At 51.1% G+C, this 22081-nt stretch overlaps 1 protein-coding gene across 1 annotated transcript; it reads left to right on the top strand.

The window, feature by feature from the left end:
* The first annotated feature begins 278 nt into the window (after positions 1-278).
* Positions 279-21318, top strand: YWHAG (tyrosine 3-monooxygenase/tryptophan 5-monooxygenase activation protein gamma). The gene is made up of 2 exons (XM_079325248.1): positions 279-552; positions 17705-21318. Exons 1-2 carry the CDS (start codon positions 466-468, stop codon positions 18359-18361), a joined length of 744 nt encoding a protein of 247 aa, XP_079181374.1. The 5' UTR covers positions 279-465; the 3' UTR covers positions 18362-21318.
* Positions 21319-22081: the final 763 nt, after the last annotated feature.

The raw sequence follows: 22081 nt of genomic DNA, 5'->3' as shown, positions 1-22081 counted from the left end.
CACGGTGCCTCCCGCCGCCCCCCCCGCTCCCCCGGCGCGGGCCGCGCCCTCCGCGGCCCACCCGGGCCGGGCCCCGGTGAATCAGCACAGGCGGGGCCCAGGGGGGCGAGGGGGCGGGGTCCTGGCGCGGGGCACGACGGGAGGTGTAGTCCTGGAGGGAGGAGTCGGGCTGCATGAACCCACAAACTCTTCCGCAGCTGAGGACTTCATCCCCCGTCGTGCCCTTGCGGGCGGGAGGTGGGCGGGGCAGCGGGGCTGGGGCGGGGCGGGGCGGGGCGCGCGCAGGGGGGTTGTGGTGGCCCGCGGCGCGCGCACAGCACCGGGCGCAGCCGCCGCCGCCGCCTCAGCCGCAGCAGCGCCGAGACCGCCGCGCCCTCCTCGTCCTCCTTTTCCTCCTCCTTCCTCCTCCTCCTCCTCCCGGAGCCCGCAGCCTCCTCGCCCCTCTCCCCCCCGGACCCCGCGAAGATGGTGGACCGCGAGCAGCTGGTGCAGAAGGCCCGGCTGGCCGAGCAAGCCGAACGATACGACGACATGGCGGCCGCCATGAAGAACGTGAGTCCCGTCCCGCGGCCGTCGCGCTCCCCACACACACACACACTCACTCACACACACTCACACACAGCCTCCTCCTGCCGCGCCGGGGCCGCGCTGCCCTCGCCCTTCCCGCGTGTTCCGCGGTGGGTGCTGCGCTCGGCCGCGGGGGTGCGAGGGCCCCGCTCCCTCGCCTTCCGACACCCCCAGCTCGGTCCCGCTCCCGCCGCTGTTCCCGATCCAGGGTTACCTTGCTTTCTCTTGCCCTAGAGCCCCCCACGCATCCCCTCCCCTGCTGTGGGGTCCCCACCTCTCCTACAGCCCCCGCCCCACATTTTCCGCCTGTTCTGGGGCTCGCATCCCGCCCCACGCATCGCTCTCTCCTGCCCTAAGCACTCCCCCCGCATCCTCTCCCTTATTCCAGGGCCCCCACCCAGTCCTACACATCTCCCCTCTCTGCCCTAGAGCCGCCCCCCATCCTCCCCCTGTTCTAAACCCCCGCGCTTTGCCCCCCCCACCCCTCTGCCCTGCCCTGCTGCCCCCACGCACCCCCCTCCCCTGCCCTACAGCACCCCCACATCCTCTCTGCCTTAGAACGCGTTCCCTCCGCATCCCTGCAGCCCCCCAATCGCCTTCCAGCCGCAGTTCTCCTCGCCCCCCACCCCAGGCCCCCTCCCGTGTCCCCCTCCCCACCGTGCCCCAGCGTGGCGGGGCAGAGGGGCCAGCCCGGGAGTGCAGCGCTGCCCGGGGGGGTCACACCGGCTCGGGGACCCGCTGGGGGGGGGGGTGTTCACACCTCTCCCCGCTGCCCAAATGCTTCCCCGTGCATCCCTTCCCACGCGTGGTCGCCGAGGTTGGTGTGTGCCCCTGACCCCAAAGATCGGGAGCCCTTTCACTGTCTAAGCTCTTATTTTTACTGCTCTTGGTTGGAGATTTATGAATTGAGTCATGTTGTATTCATTTCACGCTCTTAAAATAAAGACTCTGCATATAGCAGGCTGATCTGATTTGTGACACTGAACGCTCCCCTTCAATACTGACATTTTGACAATATAAGAAGGGAAAAAAAAACATATCTCTGATCTGATCTTGCAAACAAAGCAATCGTGGGAGGCAGGATCAAGTCATTCCAGAAGATTCTGCATTTGTCATATTGCAGAGAGGCTAGACTGGGTGGAGGGAGGGAGGGGGTGCTTTAAAGGGGAAAACTGTTCTTTATGTTTGTCTTCTTAGTCAGGTCTGAACCTTTGCTGGGAGCTGGGGTGTCCTCCCCGGCTGATGAAAAGTGAATGCCGATCTGGGAATGTCGCAGTCTGCCGTGGGTGCAGCTCTGTTTGCCCATATTGCACCATTTTGTCAATAACCTTGCATTTATCAAACAGACTAAACTGTCACAGCCCGAGCCCGGGGAGGGAGGAGATGTCTTATCAAGGAATGAAATACGGATAATCGGAGTGAGATATTATCACATTAAACCAGCCGGGCTGTCCCTCTGCTGCACTGTGGCTTTTATACCATTTTCTGATAGCGGCATCTATTCATTTTAAAGCAAAGCCTGCTGTGTGAGCAGATCCTACAGCTCATTTCCTACGGATAATACAGCCACTGTGACAAAGCCAGCAGGGATATACCCGGGACTCACAGCCGTGTTGCACTGTGAATTTCTCTTCGCCTGCTTCCCCGGGCTTGCTGCTTGAACCCCAGGCGTTGTTAAAAGCTCATATATGTGGTTTTTTTTTCCCTTCCAGCCCTTACGGGCCCTGGTGAAACAGTAACCCGGGCTAACGCTTCTTATCAGCTACCGGGTAGTTTGGCCGTAAGGAAACGATCCCCAGCGGGAGCGCTGACGCCTCCCTTCACCAGCAAACAAAAGGAAGAGCTTTGTTCTTCCTTTCTGCTCGGCGCTGCCCCAGCTCCGGCGCGGCGGCCGCGGGCAGGTCCCAGCCGTGTCCCAGCCGTGTCCCAGCCGGTTATCCCGTGTGCTGCCCAGCCCCCAGCTCCGGCTGTGCGGGAGGCTGATGACCTCGCACTCATTTCCGTAGCAACGCCTAGTGATGTCATATGCCACGGTCCAAGCTGCAATGCACCCAGGCGGTAGCAGAGAGCATGCGGGCTGCGCCTAGCCAAGGTGATGCAGAGCCTTCCTGCCCTCCAAACCTGGCCCTGCCTGGCACCCTGCTGAGAAATGCTGGATGCTTCTCCTTTCAAACCTGTCGTGGCAATGATGGGGATCAAAGAGGCTCCTTTTCCTGCAGCTTCATCTCACCGTTGCATTTTGGTGGCTGCCTCACATGGGGCAGCTGGGTGGGTTGTTCAGCCTCAGCCCTGTCTGCTTGGGAACCTGTGCTGAATGGCTGCTGTGTTAATGGTTAAAAATGGAAATGGTCTGCTGGGGTTCTTGCTGTCTGCTGATTCATCCAGTGATGTCTGGGGTCGCAATAGTTTCTCAAAAATACTATTTATATATGATTTCTAGCTCCTTCCTTCTTACAAGGGCTAGCTACCTGCATAATTGCTACCTGCAATTATGTTGCTGCTGCAGGAGCAGGATTGCTCCTTCAGCCCCAAAAGGGGCAGGTTTACTGAGGGACTCTGAAAACACAGCAGCTGGTTCCCTTACCTACCAGAGGGAGCAGAAGGTGATGCCACACCCAGGAAGGGTGCAGGGCTGGGCCCTTCGTTCCAGGGTATGTCTTCATGACCTTGGTCATGTCCCTCATCACCTCATTGCTTTCTGGGGGTACCATCAGCCCTATCAGATGTTGGGAGACAGGAAAACTCTCTGCTGGTCCCCAGGGTGATCGGTGGTCAGACATTGGCTTTGGGCTTTCTTGCTGGAGTTTCACTTCCCATAGTGCTGGTGGTTGGAGCAGGACGCATTTTTTGTCTGGTTCAGCTTCAGGAAGAGCTTTACTGTCCAAGCCCACGGCAGGGCTGGGGATCGATACCCATTAGCTGGGGAGAGCAGTGCTGCTGGAGGCTTTCTGGAGCTGGGAGCCCTGCCAAGCCCCTGCCAGCACTGCCCAGGGAGACCTTTCTGTTGAGGGGATGTGCAGGTGAATGAGCAAGACGATTGCAATACAGGAAATAAGTAATATTTTAAAAGTGTGTGGTGGAATTGTTGCACTGCACCTATGTGTGGTGTAGATGTGGGGCTGGCCCCTCTGAGAGAGCACCTGACTGCTTGACTTTGGAGGGCCCAACCTCTGTATGCAAGGACCACCAAGTGTGGGTGTGGAGGGGGGAATGTTGGAGATGCTGGAAAGCAGATGGCTGCTCCAAGCTTTAGACACCACAGCTTGGTGCAGTAAATGGCCATTGTGGGTGGAGGAGGAGCGTGAGGATGGGGAATTGCAGGCCTTTCCTGGCACAGGGTGTGTGAGCTTCTCCCAGGATGGTCACCAGCTGGGCAGGTTATCATCCCCCACATCCACATCAGTGCTGATAGCAAGGCTTCACACAGGCAGCAGGCTCACCCTTGGAAAAAGGGCTAATAACACAAATCCATCCTATCTGGAGAGTCCCCAGGGAGCAGAGCAGCGATGATTAGCTGCTTTCTGCTCACAGTGTACACAGACAAAAGGGTGGTGTGGAAAGGCTTCTCCAGGAGGAGTGCTGGGCAGGCCATCTGTGATGGTGGGAGGGGACCAAGGAGTGCAGGCTGCTGTAGTAGCACTTCCCAGGGGAGCTGGGGAGGGCTCTGGAGAAACCATTCCCAGTGCCGAGGTGGATGGTGCAGTCATTAGCAGTTGGCATCTAATGGCAGCACTGATGCTCTTGTGCAGGCAGCTTGAGTGCTGCCCAGCCCCACAGTGCCTCCAGACCACTGGTGGGGATTGCAGGCAGCCTGACTCATGACCACTTCCTTCCTGGAGGTCTGTGGGGTCAGGACAGCATGGTGGCTGTCAGGAGCTCCTGTCCTTCTGACCTTGTAGCAGTTCACAGTGTGGGGTTGGCTCTGTGTGTTTTGGATTTAGTAGCAGTAGCCTGGCTCACATCTGCACCCAAGCCACAGATAGGTAGCCCTGTATGCAACTGCAGTGGACACTGCTTGCAGTAACTGGCCAGTCTTCAGCAGATCAAGCTGGTAAAAATTTCTCTTTTAGCTCATGTGAGTTCTTATTTAGTCCATTCAGGAGAAGTCACTGATTACGAGACCATGCTGGGTTTTTTAGTTGGCCAAGTGTAGCAGCCAGGGTGGATTTCACCCAAAATAGCTCTTCTTGAACTAAACAAAAGTGATATTGATACTGTGATGGAGAATATAGCAGTTGAATTGTACCTGGGGGCATAGAAACAGTAAAATTTAGGCAAGAGCTCTCCATGAACCCCTGAATTATTTGGGTTTAGTGGGTAGATATCTTGGATTATGTCTAACCATGAAAGTTAAACAAGATTGGTGGGAGTTGTCTTGATCTATTAATTTTTTTTCAACCACCTTTATTTGCTTGTTTTGTAAAAAGATGGCTGGTTCACAGGAGATTCAGTTGTTTTAGTACACCAAATAATCTTCATAATGCAAGTGGATAAGCCCTGTCTGCCCCAGCTGTGTTCACCAGCTGATCCCAAAGTTGCTCTCTGGAATAAACTCTTTGGACACTGATGATGTGTACTTTGGCTTGCTGGAATTCTCAGGAACAGCAATTTATGGACAACCACAGAACTTCAGCTCCAGAAATATTGCCTGGATTGAAAACTCCAGGGGTATATACACTGTTCTTGGCCACTGGATGATGTCTTTGGCATCCTCTTGGTGGTTCTCATGGGTGTTCTGGACAGTGTTTTCAAGAGGGTTATCCACATAATCCATACCCTGAGGTGTATTCCTCTGCCTCCTGCAGCTGGGCTATGATTTCTGATCAGGGAGATGAAAAACAGGCTTCTTCCTCAGCTTCTACAGCTGGTAGAATTAAGATTTTCCTTAATTTGAGGATCCCCACCATACTTTTTCCTCTTCTTCAGTAATGTGTATTATTGAACTACTTTTCTTGTGCCTGGGCCAGTAGCATTAGTGCAGCTCAGGAGCATGCTCAGCTTGGCTTTCCAAGTAGGAATAAGCAGCCTCAGCCTTGCTAAGCTTAAGATCAGGGAGATGGAGTAAAAGTGACCTGCTGGTCCCCATTGACCTATTGGGGGTGGGGGCTGGGTTTTGTTCCCAGGCTGGTGACTGCCCCCAAGGTCACAATCCTAAGGACAAGGGTTTTTCAAAGCCTGATATTTCTACTACCTCTGCAGGCTTGTAGCTGGAAATTTGGTCTACTAGTTGTTGCTCTTGAGGACAGAAGGAGAAGCATGGCTCAGGGTGCAGTTGATGGAGCAGGGGCTGGGGAGGAGAGTGGTAGCCATGACCTGACATCTGGAGAAACCTCCATGGATGGTGACACATCTGGCAGGGCCTAATGCACCAACTTTATGACTGAACTCTTGAGCTTCTCTTTGGAGCACCTTCATGCCAAATAAAACATGCATAGGAGTTGTGTGCAAGGATATGTATTTAGGAAAAATAAAGAATCCAGGCTTTTGTGTGTCCCAACTGCTAATGCTTGAGTAATCAGCTGCCTTTTGGGAGGTGGCTTTGTCTGAGCTCAGACGTGTCCTTGGATGTGGAGCACTGCTGAACTTGTTGGTGCTGCTTTTTCCTTGGCAGAGGTGAGTGGTGTGTTGGGAGCTCAGTTCCAGTCTGGCAGGGAAGAGCCATGAGGACTGTCAGACTAGTTCAGACCAGAGCTGGCTGCTCCAGGCTCTTCAGAGGCAGGAACAGGGAAACAAGCATTGGAAAATGCCTCCAGTCCGACCTGAGGGAGCTTTTCCTCAGATGGGTCAATGCCTGAGACATTTAGGACTCTGCCTTGTGCTTTTCTGCCATGTTCAGCCTCCTGAGCTGCCAGCAAAATGTGAATGCATATTAGAATTGTGCAGTACAAAGCCCAGTGAAACAGGATTTGCCTGGTTGCCCAAGCCTTTCTCCATTGACAGTCTTGATAGGATTCAGGAATCATCTTCCACCTCACTGTGGCAAAGCTGTGATGCAGAGCTGAGGTTGTCTCTGGGTAGCTGTTGCACCCTCAATGCTTCCAAGTGTTCTGTGCTTCAGTGCTCTGCAGTTCATGACAGATTTTTCTAGAGCTGATACTGTGAGGAGTATTTTTGTAGTTTGGAGTCAGCTTGGACCTTCTTTCCTTCACTTTGTCTTTGTCTTTTCCTTCTGGAAAGCTGAAAGCCTTCTGCTCTTTACTGAAAGGATAACTAATCTAGCTGGTCCTTAGCTGAAGTCTTGCTCCCCAGTGTTAGATTGACATCACTGCCTAGAAATGGTAACTGCCATTTCTGGAAAATGGCAACTGCCTTGCTGGGAAGAAAAAATTGAGTGAAAATATCAGTATTGACTCGATTTGACTAGTGATGGTCATTGCTGGGTAGTGGTAGCCTGGAAACCAGGTGAAACAAGGGAAATTAGCAATGGATTGGTCACTGTGCTGGATTTTGGGTGGCTTTGTCTTTCAGCCTCTGAAGTCTTTGGCTTCACTTAAAGAAGCTGTCCAGATAAATGATGGTGGCTGGTTTTATGCTGGTGGCATTGAGATAAAATATTTTGCCATGACTGCTGGCCTGCCAGGCTCTGCCTGTGCTTCTACCAGTGCAGCTTTTGGTCATTGAAGGTGGGGCAGCTCTTCTTTCCCCATGGAAATGAAACGGCTTTGTGGGAATGCTTTTTCCCCTGGCTGCTTTATCTAATGAAGCAAAGTCCTTCCTCCCAGCCTAAAATGAAGGGAAATGGGGACAAAATTACTTTCATTCTGCTGTTTAAATTTATTTATTTTTTTAAGTAAGAGGCCTGACTGCTCCAAAATCCAGATGTCAGGATGTGGGATTCCCACCCGTGACTCTGGGTGGGGATCATGGCTGGGGGAGGAGCTCAGCAGCAGCACAGCTTTGTCCATCTTTTCTGAATGCACAGTGACAGTGAGGCTGAGCTGCTGTATCTTTCTGGTCCCTCCTGTGGGCTGCAGCCCTGGGAGCAGCTGTGGCTGGTAAATCATAAGGATTGATCTTCACCCAGCAGTCTTGTGCTGGTTGCACCGCTGGTTATCTTGGTATAATCTGGAAAAGCTCAGAAATGGTAAATGGTGGAAAATGGAGCTGAAATGATGAGGCAGCAATTCTTGGGCTGCAGGGAACACTGACAAGACTGTCTCCTAAAAGCAAAGCCTTTGTGTAGCTGGTGAAACAAAAGCCTTTGTCTGCCTATTTAAGGACAAACTTCCCCCAGTTTCAGATTTTTCTGTGCTAACCTAGATTTAGTCACATTTAGTCTTGGATGTGACCCAGTACATGCTCAATTAGATATTAAACAAACCTGATTTTTGGCCCCAAGCTAGTGATCTAGTGACCAGGGGCAGTGCATTAGTTAATTGCAGTAGGAGAGTAACTAGAGAACATGTCACTGCTGATGGCGTGAGATTCCCTTAAAGTGATCCCCAGATTAAGGATTAGAGTACTTAATGTTTTTCTTCTAGAAAGGAGATGTTGGAATTGAGTCCGTCTATGGGTGTTTGAGGCAGCTGTGCTTGGGCAGCTCAAGTCTGCAGGGAATCCAAGTGCAAACCATTCCTTAATTGTTTGCAAATTCCCTCTGATCTCGCTAGATGGGTTGGCTTGCTTGGGATGTCTTTGCTTACGTACCAAGCAAAGCTACTTGGCGTGTGAGTCTGCTTCTGACTCCTCTCTAAGATGGTTTCAGCAGGGCTCTAGAAAAACACCACTGAGAAGTCTCAGCTTCAGTGCTAACGAGGCTGCTGATGGACATGTTGTTTGGACAGTTGTGGTGCTCAGCAGCATAAAGTTTATTAATAGTAGGTGGAGAAGCTGTTGCTGTGCCATGTGCTAACAGACACGCTCAGCAATTGCTGTAGGAGATCTGTGCTTGTAAAAGGCTAATGCTTGGTGTTCAGCAGTGAATGAGAACTTGGGGGAGATTAACAGCCTTTGATTTACACCCAGCTGGGGCAGGCTTTGGAGCTTTGCCTGTTTATGCTGTTGGGCTTTGTTACATGGGATGAATATTTCATTAGCTAGAAGTTGGGAGCTTGGCTTCTTGCATTTGATGGTGTCAAGATGACATTGGCACCAGAGGGGTTCTGTCACCTGTGATGAACCGAGATCACATCTGTGGTGGGAGTCCCTTGGGCTTCAGAAGAGGCTGGGAGGAGATGGCTGGAGCCAGGCAAGGGGAGTTCAACAATTTGATCTAGGATAGTAAAGTGACCCTCCTTGTAATTTAAAATGGGTTGCAATTCTCCAGAAAGCTGCCAGAGCAAAAACTTGACTTCCTTCTGTTCTGCAAGTTCATTTAAGAAATTATATAAAATTTCCTTTGCTAGAGGTGTGGAAGATCAAGCCTGAAATCCCCAAAGCAGTAGGAGGGTAAAGTACATCTGGAGGGATAATCACCTTACTCAGTGATGCAGAAATTAAAGCTATCGTGGAGCTGGCATGCAGGAATCCACCTGGGTGTTCTGGGAAGTCTCTTGCTTAATCTGGTAAAACATGTTTGAGACACCAAGGAGCTGCTAGATCTGCAGACCAAGAGACCTAGAGCAAAAATCTTGTGAGGTGCTTTTTTTCAATATTTCCAGAATCTTACCTTGATGTGCAACAACCAGGTGTTCCCAAAGTGTTTAGAGGAGTGACATGGAGCAGCTAAAAATGTACATGCTCACTGCAGGGAGTTTTGCATGGCTGCAGCATCTCCCATTTCACCCTTTGGAGCAGCACTTGCAGCTGCCATGGCAGCAGTGGCCCTGCTGTGCCAAAGGAAGCCATGCCAACAGACAGGAATTGCCCAGTTCATCCTGCTCCAGCAGACCTGGGAACACTCTCCCCCAGCAACCAGAGCCTGCTGTCTCTCTCTCTCTGCCTTGAGGTGGCCTGCCCATGGCACACATCATGTCTTTTCTCTCCACTTGGCTCAACTGTGCAGAGGTCATGGGCACAGGCATTCTTTGAGCCCCTGATTAAGGACAAGCCCTGGCACTTGATGCTCTGTGGAGGATTTGATGATCTGGTGGCAGGATTCTTCCTGCCTGGCACTGGGGCTGGAGGTGAGCAGGAAAGCACTAAGATCTGAGCCAGATTAGTAGTACCCTTGGAAGCTGTGAGGTAAATCTTTAAGCAGCTAATGGTCCCAGCAGCACTAAACACCCTCCCCACATGAAACTTGGTGCATTTATCTAGAGAGTCCCTGAAATTTATCTAGCTTGGGTTTGTTTTACCATTAATTGGAAAGAAAAAAACCATCTTCTGTTTGGACCAAGTCTCAAGACCAGAAATGTCCAGTGGCTATCCTGTGAATGGCTGCTTCAGCTCAAAAGCCTTTGAGTTGGATGGAATCTTCTGAGAAATAATGCTTAGACAGAAATTGAAAAACCCTAAGTCTTTAAACTTGTACAGAAATGCTTCTGAGGAAAGAGCTGCAGTTACTCTTGAAGAGCTCTTCAGCTCTCACCTGGAAAAGCTTATTGCAGCCCAGAAGAGCCTATAGCAACCATGAATTGTCATTCTCCATCCAAAAGGATCGATGGATCAGCTGTGAGCTCCAGGGGTACATCTGAGCTCTCTCAGCAGTGGCATGCTGTGGCACTGGTATTCATGTGCTTAGCAGAGAGCTTGGAGAACAGGCCTGTGAGCAGGGAACAGCAGATAATCTGAGGCAGGAGAACTCCCCAAGCTGCTGGGTGATGGGGAAGGGTGGTGGTGATGCTGGGCTGCTGCTGAGGCACTCACACAACACAGCAGTGGGCAGATGATGCTGCCAGCCTGCCATATCCTGGGGAAGAAATAGCTTGGCATCCCTTCTGTTGCTTTGTAGATAGCAGGCAAAGGTGCTGGTATCCCATCTGTCAGAGATGGTGTGATGAGCCCTGAGTGACAATCCCCTGAAATGCTGGGACTGATGTGGCTGGACTTGCTGCTCTCTCCATCTGGTGGCTGGAAGGCACTAGGCCAACAGAGGTGGATCATTTTCCCTGAGAGTTTTTAATAAGTACAAGGCAGGTAGTGGCAGCAAGATGCTGAAACAAGTTTTCTTACAGCCAGTTTTCATCTTGTTTAATACCCTGTCAGTAAACCTCATGGGAATCAGGGTGTTAATAAGGAAAACAAGAAAACTTGAGAATAATTCCTTCATGGCTCAAAAAGCACATATGCTGGCTAGAAGAGCAGCTCCCTGCAACAGCACTGTGCAATGCTAACTCAGAAATGGTTTGTGGCTCCTTGAGCATTTCTTTGTAGAACACTTGAACATACACAAAACTGGGAGGCTGGAAGGTTTTTCTTTCCAGTTGGTTACTGGGATGTGTCTGTGCTACTCTCTGTCCACAATAGCCATGGCAGGCAGATGCTCCCTCGTGTTTGCCTTATCTCAAGCTGCAGAAGAAGTCAGAGACACAAATCAATGGCAGCCAGGTGTTCTGTAGTGGAAAAAAACCCAGAGTCGTTAGACCAAGTGCTGGGACTGCAGTGCTGCAGATAAGGCTGGTACAGGGAATGCTGCTGCCAGACACTGAATGGAGCAGCTCAGGGCTCTGCTGCTCTTACTGGTTTTCTCACCTTGGCTCCCTTCAACCTCTCATGTGCAAGTATGACCCAAGCAGCTGAAATTTGCTTTTTCTCTAACTGAAATTCATGATGGGCGCCCTGAAGCTGGAGTAGGAGATCTGCAGGCTCCAAGGACTGATCAAACCTGAATGCAGTGTGAGCACATGTAGTTATTAAGCTACAAAGGCCAGTGAAATAAATGAGCTCTTGGTTTCCACATCTCCCAGTTTGAAGACTTTGTCTTGGGTGGTTCAAAGTTGCCTTAAGTAATAAAGGCTGCAAAGTGGGATGAAAGCTGCTATTAAATGTAGGAACATGCAGAAATCCTAATTGGTGTCTGGAGTGCCTGAGTAGCCTCCGAGATGCTACAAGTTGGGCTACAAGCAATAAACAGTTCTCTGCAGACACTGGTCCTTGAGGCACTGGGAGCAATTTGAAATGTAATGCCAGAACCATCCCATGTGCCCTCAGCTGCTGCCCTGTGATGTGAACTGGCCCTGCGAGCTTAGAAAACGGGAACTAGCAGGTGATTATTCATACTGAAACAGCAAAGGAGAAGGCAGTGGGGAACTTGTGTCTACCCACAGCCTGCACATGCTGGTTTTTGGTCTTGTCTGGGATGAGAGGAAGGGTTCAACCTACAGCCCAAAACCGCCCTGGCCACGCTGAGTTAAAACACGAGCAGAGGACAGCGGAAGGGGTCGGCAAGGAGAGAAGCAGTGATGGTGTGACTTCCACTTTGGAAGTGTGACATGGGGGCGAAGGCAAGGCAACAGGGAAAAGAACCCAAACCAATCTGGTAACATTTTAGATGTAGGTCTGGTTTAACACACGCCTACTTCAGCAAAGTAGGACAGTGCTTAAGAAAAGCATCTTTGTGAGTGCTGTGATGGAGTTGTAGGACAGCTCGCTGTGGTGCTTGGGGAGAAGCTGTTCGTGGTGAGGTTGTGTGACATCGAGTCGTGACTCTCAGCACACTGATGGGACATGGTGGCAATTTCGTGTGCATGAGGGCAGCCATTTCTTCAAGTTAGGGCTAGTTAGGGACAGAAAAAAAGCAGGCAGTCTGTCAGTCATGACCTTCCAAAATGACAGCACTTGGGCTGCTGAAGATGGTCTTGTCACAGAATCATTAATGTTGGAAAAGACCTCTGAGGTTAGAGAGTCCAGCCTTTAACCAGTCACCACCTTGTCAGCCAGACCAGAGCATTTAGTGCCATGTCCAGTCATTTCTCAAATACTCCAGGGGTGGGGACTTCACCAACTCTCTGGGCAATGCCTTCAATGCCTGACATCCCTTTCTGTGAAGAAATTCATCCTGATGTCCAGCCTGAACCTCCCCTGGCACAGCCTGAGGCTGTGTCCTCTTGTCCTTGCACATGGGTGGTGGGGTCCCAGCATGAGACAGCAGCTGGGGATGGGGGAAAGGTGACACATCTGCAGGTACTGTCACCTTTTTTAGCTGCTTGAGCCTGGAGGAGTTGTGTGCTGTTGCTGCCCTTACCAAGAAGGAGTTTCAGTGGTTGGACTTGGTCAGAACATTGTTTCAAAAGCACATTTGCCTTTCAAAAAATGAAACAGAGAAAGGGACCTTCAGGCCAGAGCTCAGACTAACCAGCTGCGTGTGAAGGAAAACAAGGCCCTTGCTAGGGTTTGTGTGGAGAGATAACAAACTTAATTACATGGTGCAGGAGCTGTAGATAGAACAGGAAGCATGAGTGCTGCAGGGGAGATGGATGTTGTGTATCCTGGTGGGAGAGGAGCTCTGGTGATCTTTAAAAGCTGTTCTCAGTGAACAGTTTGAAGTTCTCGTGGCTGTCTCTGTCTCTCCAGGAAAGCTTCTCTCTTTTGTAGCTGTCTGATGTCTTGAAGGACTCTGATTCTCTTTTAGGCAATAAGAAGAGCAAGTGTTGAGATTTATAACATGGGTTAAACTGTCAAATATTGATGGTATTCCCCAGGGAAGGATCTCTGGGTCCTGTCAGCTTGCCAGTGCTGTCTGCTTGAAGATAAGACATCAAAGCCAGACAGAAGCAGTAAATGGGTGAGCACTTAATTATCAAACTAAGTGAAAAGTGTGCAAGGATAAACAGGTAGAATTATGTCCTGTGATGGATCTTCACTGCAGTCACTGAAGGGACCTCAGAAATGATTATTTCCTGATGTCTACTCAGACTTACTCATGCAAAGGGAGAAGTGGAGGATGGGAGTCCTGGAATAAGCCCCTGACCTAACTTGCTGTTCTCTGGGAGCAGACCTTCCCCATGGGTCTCACCAAAGCCTGTTAATAGAAATGCTTGCAGAAAGAAGGTAGAACCAACCCTTGGCCTTTTGGAGTTTACACACCTTGACATTAGGGCAGGTGAAGTTTTGCTTGCTCCCTGGCTTCTCCCCATGAGGCTGAACCTTGCCTGGCTGCAATGTGATCCTCGGGCGTGCCAGGAGCCTGCCAGGGTTTGGGCAGGGTGCTGAGTCAGAGCTCCAGCTGTAGTGGAGAAATCAGGAAAAACCTTCCCAGAGATGGTGCTGTCTCTGCAGTGCTTTGTTGCAAATCAGAGGGCTGGGATTTGTACAAGCCTCTGGTCTCCCAAACAGTATAAACCTTAAATTTCCAGTAATGTTTGTCCAGTGTGAGCTCATGGGGTTTCCCCATGGCTTAAGGGCACTTGAGTCTTGGTGCTGCAGACACTGTGCCATCAGAGAACTGGTGAGACTGGAACTGGCAGTCCTCCAGCTTGGTGATGGAGCGTGCCTCCCAGCCAGAGCCTGGCAGCATGGACAGCTCATGCCAAGCTCCCTGCACTCCCTGCCTGGGTGTCCTTGTGCAGTCTGCTCCTGGCAGGTGTGTTCTCCTTTTTTTTTTTTTTTTTTTTTTTAAATAGTTAAAAGACTTTCCTCTATCAAATTTCCACCACGTGGATCAGCTCCTTGTCCTTGGCTGTTTGTGCCACATCCAGGACTGGACACCATTTCAGGCTCATGCATTTCCTGCCCCTCTCCCCAGTCTCTGTGGGCGCAAGAGTGAGATGAGCCTGGACAGTTACTGAGATTTGCAGAGCAAATTCTGCAGTTCTCTGCTGGCAGCCAGGAAAATAAAACTCTAAACTGACTGAGCTTCCCAAAGAGCAGGTAGACTCCAGCTAATGGCTCTGTGCTCCTGCCAAGCCCTTCTAATGCCAAATCAAGATTTTTCTTTGGCTGTTTGAAGTCTCTGACTCCTGTAATGGTGCTGGAAATGGCATCAGGGGACCTGATCCAAGTACTGCCCTTCTTCAGGGGGCTGAGACCCCTTCAGGGTCTGAGTTAAGAAGGGGGAAGGTTCTGTCCTTCTGCAGTGTGACTGCTGCAGTGTGATCCAGGTCTGATGAAGGATATTGCCTTATTTGATGTTACATCAGAGGCATTCAGTGCAATGCTACAAACTCAGTGTATCAGAACCTGCTGTTTAGCCTGTGGTTTGATTGAACTCACTTTGTTTCAGTATCCTGCAGTGTAAGGAAAAAAAAGCCAGCATTTATTTGGCCATCACAGGCTGCAGAGAAGGCACAGCCCCACGTGACAGGCTGGTGCAGAGGTGTTGGAATGGTTTCTGCTGGAGATGGGCACTGGTGCAGTGCTTGGGAAGAGCAGAGTGACAGTGACTGCACAGTCTGGAGTGTGGAGGGGGCTGTGGCAGGGAATGCCAGCACAGGTGAGCAGGCAGCAGGCTCTTGGCTGTGGCTGAGGGGCAGCAGGCAGCTCTGGGCAGACCAGGGCAGAGATGCCCTCAAAGGCAGCTGAACCTGGGATACATCTTTTCTGACTCTGATAGTGCAGCTCAATGTACCCTGCTGTCTGATACCTTGTGTCCTAGGCACCTTGCATTTTCTTCCTGCTGGGAATGCAAGAGCCAGATGGTTTTCTGTTCTTCCTCCCTCAGCTCAATTGCAAACTGAAATATGTGGGACTGCAGTCTATTCCCTCCCCTGGTGCTGAGGGCTGTGGTCCTTGTCCCCACCCGTGTCACATCTTGGCCATGTCTGCAGTGCTCCTTCCTGGGAGTCTGAGTCCTGCTAGAAAGCAGTGACATGGTTAACAAGGCTCCCTTCCTGCTTTTACAAGTTCCCTGTGAGCTCCCTGGGGTAATCTGCTGTCTCCACAGGTGTACCTTCCATCTGTCAGCCAGTTTGTTGAAAGGATTTTGACAGGCAACTTTCCTCCGTAATCCTTAATAGCTTCGAATTTAAAATGTTTATGGCAAAGCTAATCCCACGAAACTCCCTGTAGTTTTAATAAATCTGTCCTCCAGCAAGACTCTTCTGGTGAGAGGAGGTAAATCTGCTTCTTCCTGCAGTGATGAGTATCTGCAGATGTGGCTGTGGGGCACCTGCCTGTTCCTCACTTCAAAACTGGCGTCTCTTCTCAGGGAGCACCTTGCTAAAAGCAAAATTTCATGTGGTGATCAATCTCCACAACCCCTGTCAGGACAAAAAACTCTTGGTATCAGTGAGTCTCTTGTATGGCTGTTGCTACAGCTGGAAGAGAATAACTCAGGCTGGGATTTCTGGATGGTTCTAGTTCCAAATTTCTTTCTCAAAACAGGCAGCTTAGGTGGGACAAGACCCCAGGTAACCTGATGGAGTCTTTGGTATCTCTGAGAACAGAGAGCCTATAAGCTCTGGGGCAGGGGGACACCTTGGTTGTGCTCCCAAAGGCATCTTTAACTCACAGAATCATTACTGAGTGTTTGTGCAGGTGTCACTGAGAGGGAAGAATCAAGGAGGAGACATTCTGTAAAAGTGCAGAGTGGATTCCTCAGTGCAGCAGGCAGGCAGGAGCCAGCGTGCCAGTGTCTCACCACGGGGGTTTGTGCACATTGTGGTTGCAGGAAGCAGGCTATCACAGGGATCCCAGGGCCCTGTGGTTAAACAGCCACTGTTCTGGCTGGCAGAGGCTGTGAGGGTTGGCCTGGCACTGGGAGCTGTGGCATGGCCCGGGCGTTGCTGCCCTGCTTACCTTGGGCGGGAGCACTGGCAGCTGCCCTGGCATCCTGCTCTGTGCTCTTTGTCCTGTGCTGCTGGTGGCTGCTGATAGTCCCAGGAGATCTTGCCCTCAGTAATGTGACACCCTTCCCTGCTCCCTCGCTGTCTCTTAGCCTGGAGCAGAAGCAGTTGTGCTGGTTTGCACAGGAAAACCCTTCTCCATATAGAAAAGGGGTGTCTGCTGTTCCTCTACCAGGCTCTAGAGCATCCTGTGGAGCAGCACAGATCCACACAGCAGCGGGGTGGGAGTGGAGAGTTTGCTTGCTGCCTCTGTCTTGAAAGGGCTAGAAGGAGTCTGGTCAGAGACTCTGCTTGCTGAGGGGAAAACTGGTACAGCTCTAGCCTGGTTTTGGGAGGAGATGTTAGGCAGAGCATGGCTGAAGAGCTGCAGGAGGAGTGGATGTTCTGGAATGTGCAGGTCAATATGGTGTGAATAACTGTGAGTCATTCCAGATCATTCAAATGAGGTCCTGGCTGGGCCTTTGGCCTCCTGACCCCCACCATAAATGTGGTTATCTGGCCCAGAGCAAACCTTGTCCTTACAGATCCTTGTGAAAGTGACTCAGTGTTTGCAGAAGGTTTTCACATCCAAAGCATTACCTAATCCTTTACTGCCGTGAGGTGGCTCACAGGTTCCTGCTCTGGTGGCCTGATTCCCAGGTGACTGTGCCCAGGATGTGGGGTGGGGACAGTGGCCATGCCCGGGCTCAGAGTGTCACTTGGCAGCTGTAACTGCCCCAGGGGAGCAGCTTTGTGCAGATGCCATGTGGTGCCCTGTGTGCTCCAAGGCTTCTCCTGCCTGGGGTGGGGAGCTGGTGCAGTCTTGGCCAAAGGTGCTGCCTGGTGGCTGCAGGCAGAGGTGGTGCTGTGGGAGCTGGAATGGGATTGTTGTGACACCAAGGGATGTTTCCCAGGCTGCTGAGGGAGCTCTGTGCTCGTCATCTGTGTAATCCTTTTGTGTTATTTGTGGTGCATGAGGCAGGTGACACTGTTAACCTCAGTGAGGAAAATCCAGTGTGGGGATTTCCCCCTCACCATGTGAGCTTTTAAGTCCTCATCTGTGCAGGTGCCTGAGGAAGTTGTGATTGTACCATCTCAGACATTCTTTGGGTGTCTCTCAAGCATATTCCCCATGCTGTGGGAAGTGAAAAATATGAACACCCTGTAGTTCTGGTGGTGTTAATCCACACAGGTAGCTCATAACCCTGGACCTTCTCCTCCCTCTTGTTTTGACTGTCCCTCTCCTCTGCATCACCAAGCCCAACTCTCATCCTACAGGTGAAAGGTATCTCTTTACTAGAAGATTGTTCTCCTTCTGGAAGATGCTGATTTCTCAAATAAAACCCAACTCTTGCTCCTTTTGTGGATCTGGACCACAACATGATTTCCCAGCTGACTCCTGCTGGGATGGGAGCAGAGCCAGAGCTGGATGACAGAGCAGGACTTTGAGAGCCTCTCCCTAGAGATACACAGGAACACCCGAAGGTGTGAAGGCAATATCAAACAGCTGGGGCTTAACCCAAATGTCTCTTTTCTCTCCCGCTCTCTCCACGCAGGTGACGGAGCTGAACGAGCCCCTGTCCAACGAAGAGAGGAACCTGCTGTCCGTCGCCTACAAGAACGTGGTGGGGGCGCGGCGCTCGTCCTGGCGAGTCATCAGCAGCATCGAGCAGAAAACCTCTGCGGATGGCAACGAGAAGAAGATCGAGATGGTCCGCGCCTACCGCGAGAAGATCGAGAAGGAGTTGGAAGCCGTGTGCCAGGATGTGCTGAGCCTGCTGGACAACTACCTGATCAAGAACTGCAGCGAGACGCAGTACGAGAGCAAAGTCTTCTACCTGAAGATGAAAGGGGACTATTACCGCTACCTGGCCGAGGTGGCCACCGGGGAGAAGAGGGCGACCGTGGTGGAGTCTTCGGAGAAGGCCTATAGCGAAGCCCATGAGATCAGCAAGGAGCACATGCAGCCCACCCACCCCATCCGGCTGGGGCTGGCGCTTAACTACTCGGTTTTCTACTACGAGATCCAGAACGCGCCGGAGCAGGCCTGCCACCTGGCCAAGACGGCCTTCGACGACGCCATTGCCGAGCTGGACACCCTCAACGAGGACTCCTACAAGGACTCAACGCTCATCATGCAGCTCCTCCGCGACAACCTAACGCTCTGGACGAGCGATCAGCAAGACGACGACGGCGGAGAAGGCAACAACTAGACCCCCCCGATGGACTGGCAGCCGCACGCTGATGCTAACTACTGCAGTCTTTATTTTTTTCCCACGAGTGGGGGGGGTCCGGGGTGGGGGAGGGAAAGGGAGGGGACACCTTCCCAGGGAGGCCCCCCACAACCTGTCTTTGATTGCCTCGTTGACATTTTTGCCAAAACACCACTAGTGGAAGTCAGGCTGGCTGTGCTGGTATGGAATAGCAGCCTCACTGGCATATGGACTGTTCTGTAGATTATTAATACAAGTGGAGCTGTCTTTAATTTAACTTTATTGCTAGAAATAAAAAAAAAGGGTTTTAAGACGAATTTGCGTGGATGGAATGGCCCTCGTTTTTAAGGAAAGCAACGCAAAAACATTTAAAAAAAAACAAAAAAAAAAAAAAAAAAAAGGAAGTTCTGTGGTTCCAGTAAGGCTTCGAGCGTTTGTTTCCGCAGCCCAGGTGCCGTGTGCCCGCTCCACGCGGGGCCTCTCTCTGCAGCGCTCTGCCTGCCAGGGCGCAGCTGCAAATCCCCAAATTGAGAAGGAATTAAAAATAAAACCAACAAAACTAAAGAATTTGGGGCTTGCAAAGCCCTGGGATTTAGGCCATCCAATCTTTTTTTTTCTTTTTTTTTTTTCTTTTTTCTTTTTTTTGGGTTGTTTTTTTTTTCTTCTTTTTGGTTGAGATATTTATTAGGGTAGCTTACAGTATTAACACTAAATTGCAGTTTACAGTATTTCTACATTACAGCCATATGACATCAAGCCTTTGATTGTCTGTTTTTCTTTCTTTTGCTAGTTCTTTTGGCTTGCCTTCCTGAGCAGTCCTCGCCTGTGGACTGGCTTTAGCTATTCTGTGTCGCCCAAGGCAAGAAGACCGCCCGCCCGAGGAACATCAAAGCTGCTCTAGTTTTTTGGTCAACAGCTTAACAGGTGCTTGGCTAGCGGCTGTTTCAACTATTTTAAGTCCACAGCAAAAGGTTTAAGAACTTAATTAGACAAAGGGGGAAGTGTTTAAACTTAAAAATGCCACTTAAATAAAAAACAATAAAAAAAAATTTAAAAAAAAAGAGCATTCAGGTCTGTATGTCATGTACTGTGTTTGGTATTTCAAAAGACCATCCTGATTTAAGGTGCCACAGCTGCTTCCTCAGGGATTGCACTGCCATTTCACTCTGCCTGACTTTCTCCCACTGTACCATGAGGTTTGTCAGCAGATCTCCAGCACCCAGGGCTCCCTTGTTTGTCACCAGGGAAGCCGGGTGCGTTTTCCTTTCTCCTGGGGAAGCTTGTGGTGTAATGAGTGAACTTCAGGAGCTTAGACACTAATTTGGTAGAGAAATTCCTCAAGGGAAGAGCTACAATCATAGACATTTCTATCCACCATCGGGAGCCCAGGAACTTAGTTCTCTTCTTAGCAAAATCTTTTGAGTCTGTTTGATCCGGCCGGGGGTGGGAGTCGGGGCATCTGAGTTGCTTAGCAGGTAATACTTACCCCATTTTGAGTAAATTTAGCTTTAATTTTGATTTTTTTTTCCATGGTTGTTGGAGGTTCACTGCTGGGAGCGCTGCGCCCTGCAGCGCTTCCCCCAGCGCTGCGCAGTGAGGAGAACCCGCGCTCGTGCTTTAATTCCTTGTTGTGATTGTGACGCTGATTTTGGAACCAGGCTTTCTCCGTCCCCTGCAGAGCCAGCCGCACACGGCACGGTGTGCTGGGGCACACACACACATTGTGCTGAGGCACACACACATCGTGGTGAGGCACACACTGTGCTGGGGCACACACACTGTGCTGGGGCACACACGGCACCGCCGCTCCCGCTGCCGGCCCCGGGGGCACGGACACGGCTCCAGCCCCGCCCGGCTGCCCGGCAGCGCCTCAGCCCCGGTCCTGCCCCGGCACGGCTTTTCTTTAGGCTTTTTTTTAGGCTTTTCTTTAGACCGGGCTTCCCCCTGCTGCGAGTCCCCCCCGGGAGTTTGGGTGCAGCATCCCGCGGCGAGGGCTGTGCCGTGCCGTGCGTGCCGGGACCGGGAGATGCTTTAGGCTTCTGACCTCCCTCCCTCTCATCCACCCCCGTGTCCCGTGAGCAGTGTTGGCCCAGCTGTATAATTTGGAAGTGATTTACTGGAATTACAAAACCTGTCTTCTTTTTTTTTTTTTTTTAATTCATTTTTTCCTCCAAATAATTACTACTCTTTTTGGCTTTTTGCTCTGGCTGCTTTAGGAAACTTATGCAGGAGAGATGGCACAAGAGGGCTAAAAACGGAGTGGGGGTCAGGGACTTGATTTTTAAGCAGCTTGAATGGTTTCTTTCATTTTTTAAGAGATGCACTTGCCTATGATACTGTCTCTCCAGTGAAATGATTACTGCTCCATTACTCTATTGATACAATATTGTGCATGCTAGTGTCGTATTTCTATACAGTAGCTTGAAATTTATTAACTTATACTGTAGATGTTATGTATTCCTATGACAAAATAGTCTTCAAAAATTTTTTAAAGTTTTTTAATTTATTTTTCTTTCCTTTTTTTTTTCGGGGGTAAAGTTTGCTCTACCAAATAGTGATCGTAACAAACTGATCTGTTATGGATGTTGCTATAGTGACATGCAATTATATATGATTTTGTTTTTAAAAAGGAAAAAAAAAAAAGCAAAAGAAAACACCAGTGTTAGCTTAATCTTAATGTCTGGTGTTCGTCATGGTGAAATTATAACTATTACAGTGTAGGAGAACAATGACTGTGTTCTTTGAATGAGCCTTTGTTTGTGCTTTTTGTCATGTTATGCAGTGAACTATTTTTAAGGTCTAATCAGTGATTATTTTTCCAACTCCGTGTTTCTGTAAGGAATTATTTCACACACGGACCATTCTTAGCAGTTTTTCCTCAGTGATGGAATATCATGAATGTGAGTCATTATGTAGCCGTCGTACATTGAGCAAATAAACTTACAGATCTGACGTCAGCGCTGCTTAATTGTTATCGCCTGTCTCGACTTTCTGGGGGGCTCCGTGGGCTGGGGGGGCTCGGGAACGGGCTGGGCTCTGCTCCTGGATCCGCATCCCTGCGGCTGCTGCGAGCGCCCCGCGGGCGGTGGGAGCGTGGGGAGGGTCCCGTGGGGAGGGTCCCGTGGGGAGGGTCCCGTGGGTTCCCGAGTGCTGGGTGGGTGCTTCCCCACCTCCGTCCTGCCCACCTCCCTCCCCGCCCCATGGTTTTCCGCTCGCAGCCACACGCGCGGTGACTCACGCTGTAAAAATACTCCCTCCCCGGGAAACTATAAACAGAAAATGCGCCTTGACTCACGCGCCCTGCGAGGGATCCGGGGCTGCGGGACCGACACCCCCGGCAAGGGCTGGGAACAGCCCCCGGGCCCTGGCAGGGAGGGGCGGGGGGCTCACCGAGCACCCCCACACGGGGGGGACACCCCGACCCCCAACCCCACAGCCTCCACCCCCGGCTCGGCGCTTTTCGGGAAGCGAAAGTCACCGCAGGAGAGGGGAGGGGGCCGGGGATGCTCCGCGGGGGCTTCTTGGGTTGGAAAAGCCTCACACCCCGATTCACACACTCACGGGAACCCCCCAAGCACAGGCGTGACCCCCGGCAGCAGGAATTGATCACCGGGATCGGGAATTGATCACCGGGATCGGGAATTGATCACCAGGATCAGGAATTGATCCCCAGTGTCTGCCTGAGACCTGCCAAACTCATCACAGCCGAGACTGCCGGGC

This window comes from Erithacus rubecula, assembly GCF_903797595.1.
Source record: "Erithacus rubecula genome assembly, chromosome: 22".
Classification (NCBI taxonomy): domain Eukaryota; kingdom Metazoa; phylum Chordata; class Aves; order Passeriformes; family Muscicapidae; genus Erithacus; species Erithacus rubecula.
The sequence above is the reverse complement of the archived record's forward strand: the minus strand, read 5'-3'. Positions and strand labels throughout refer to the sequence as shown.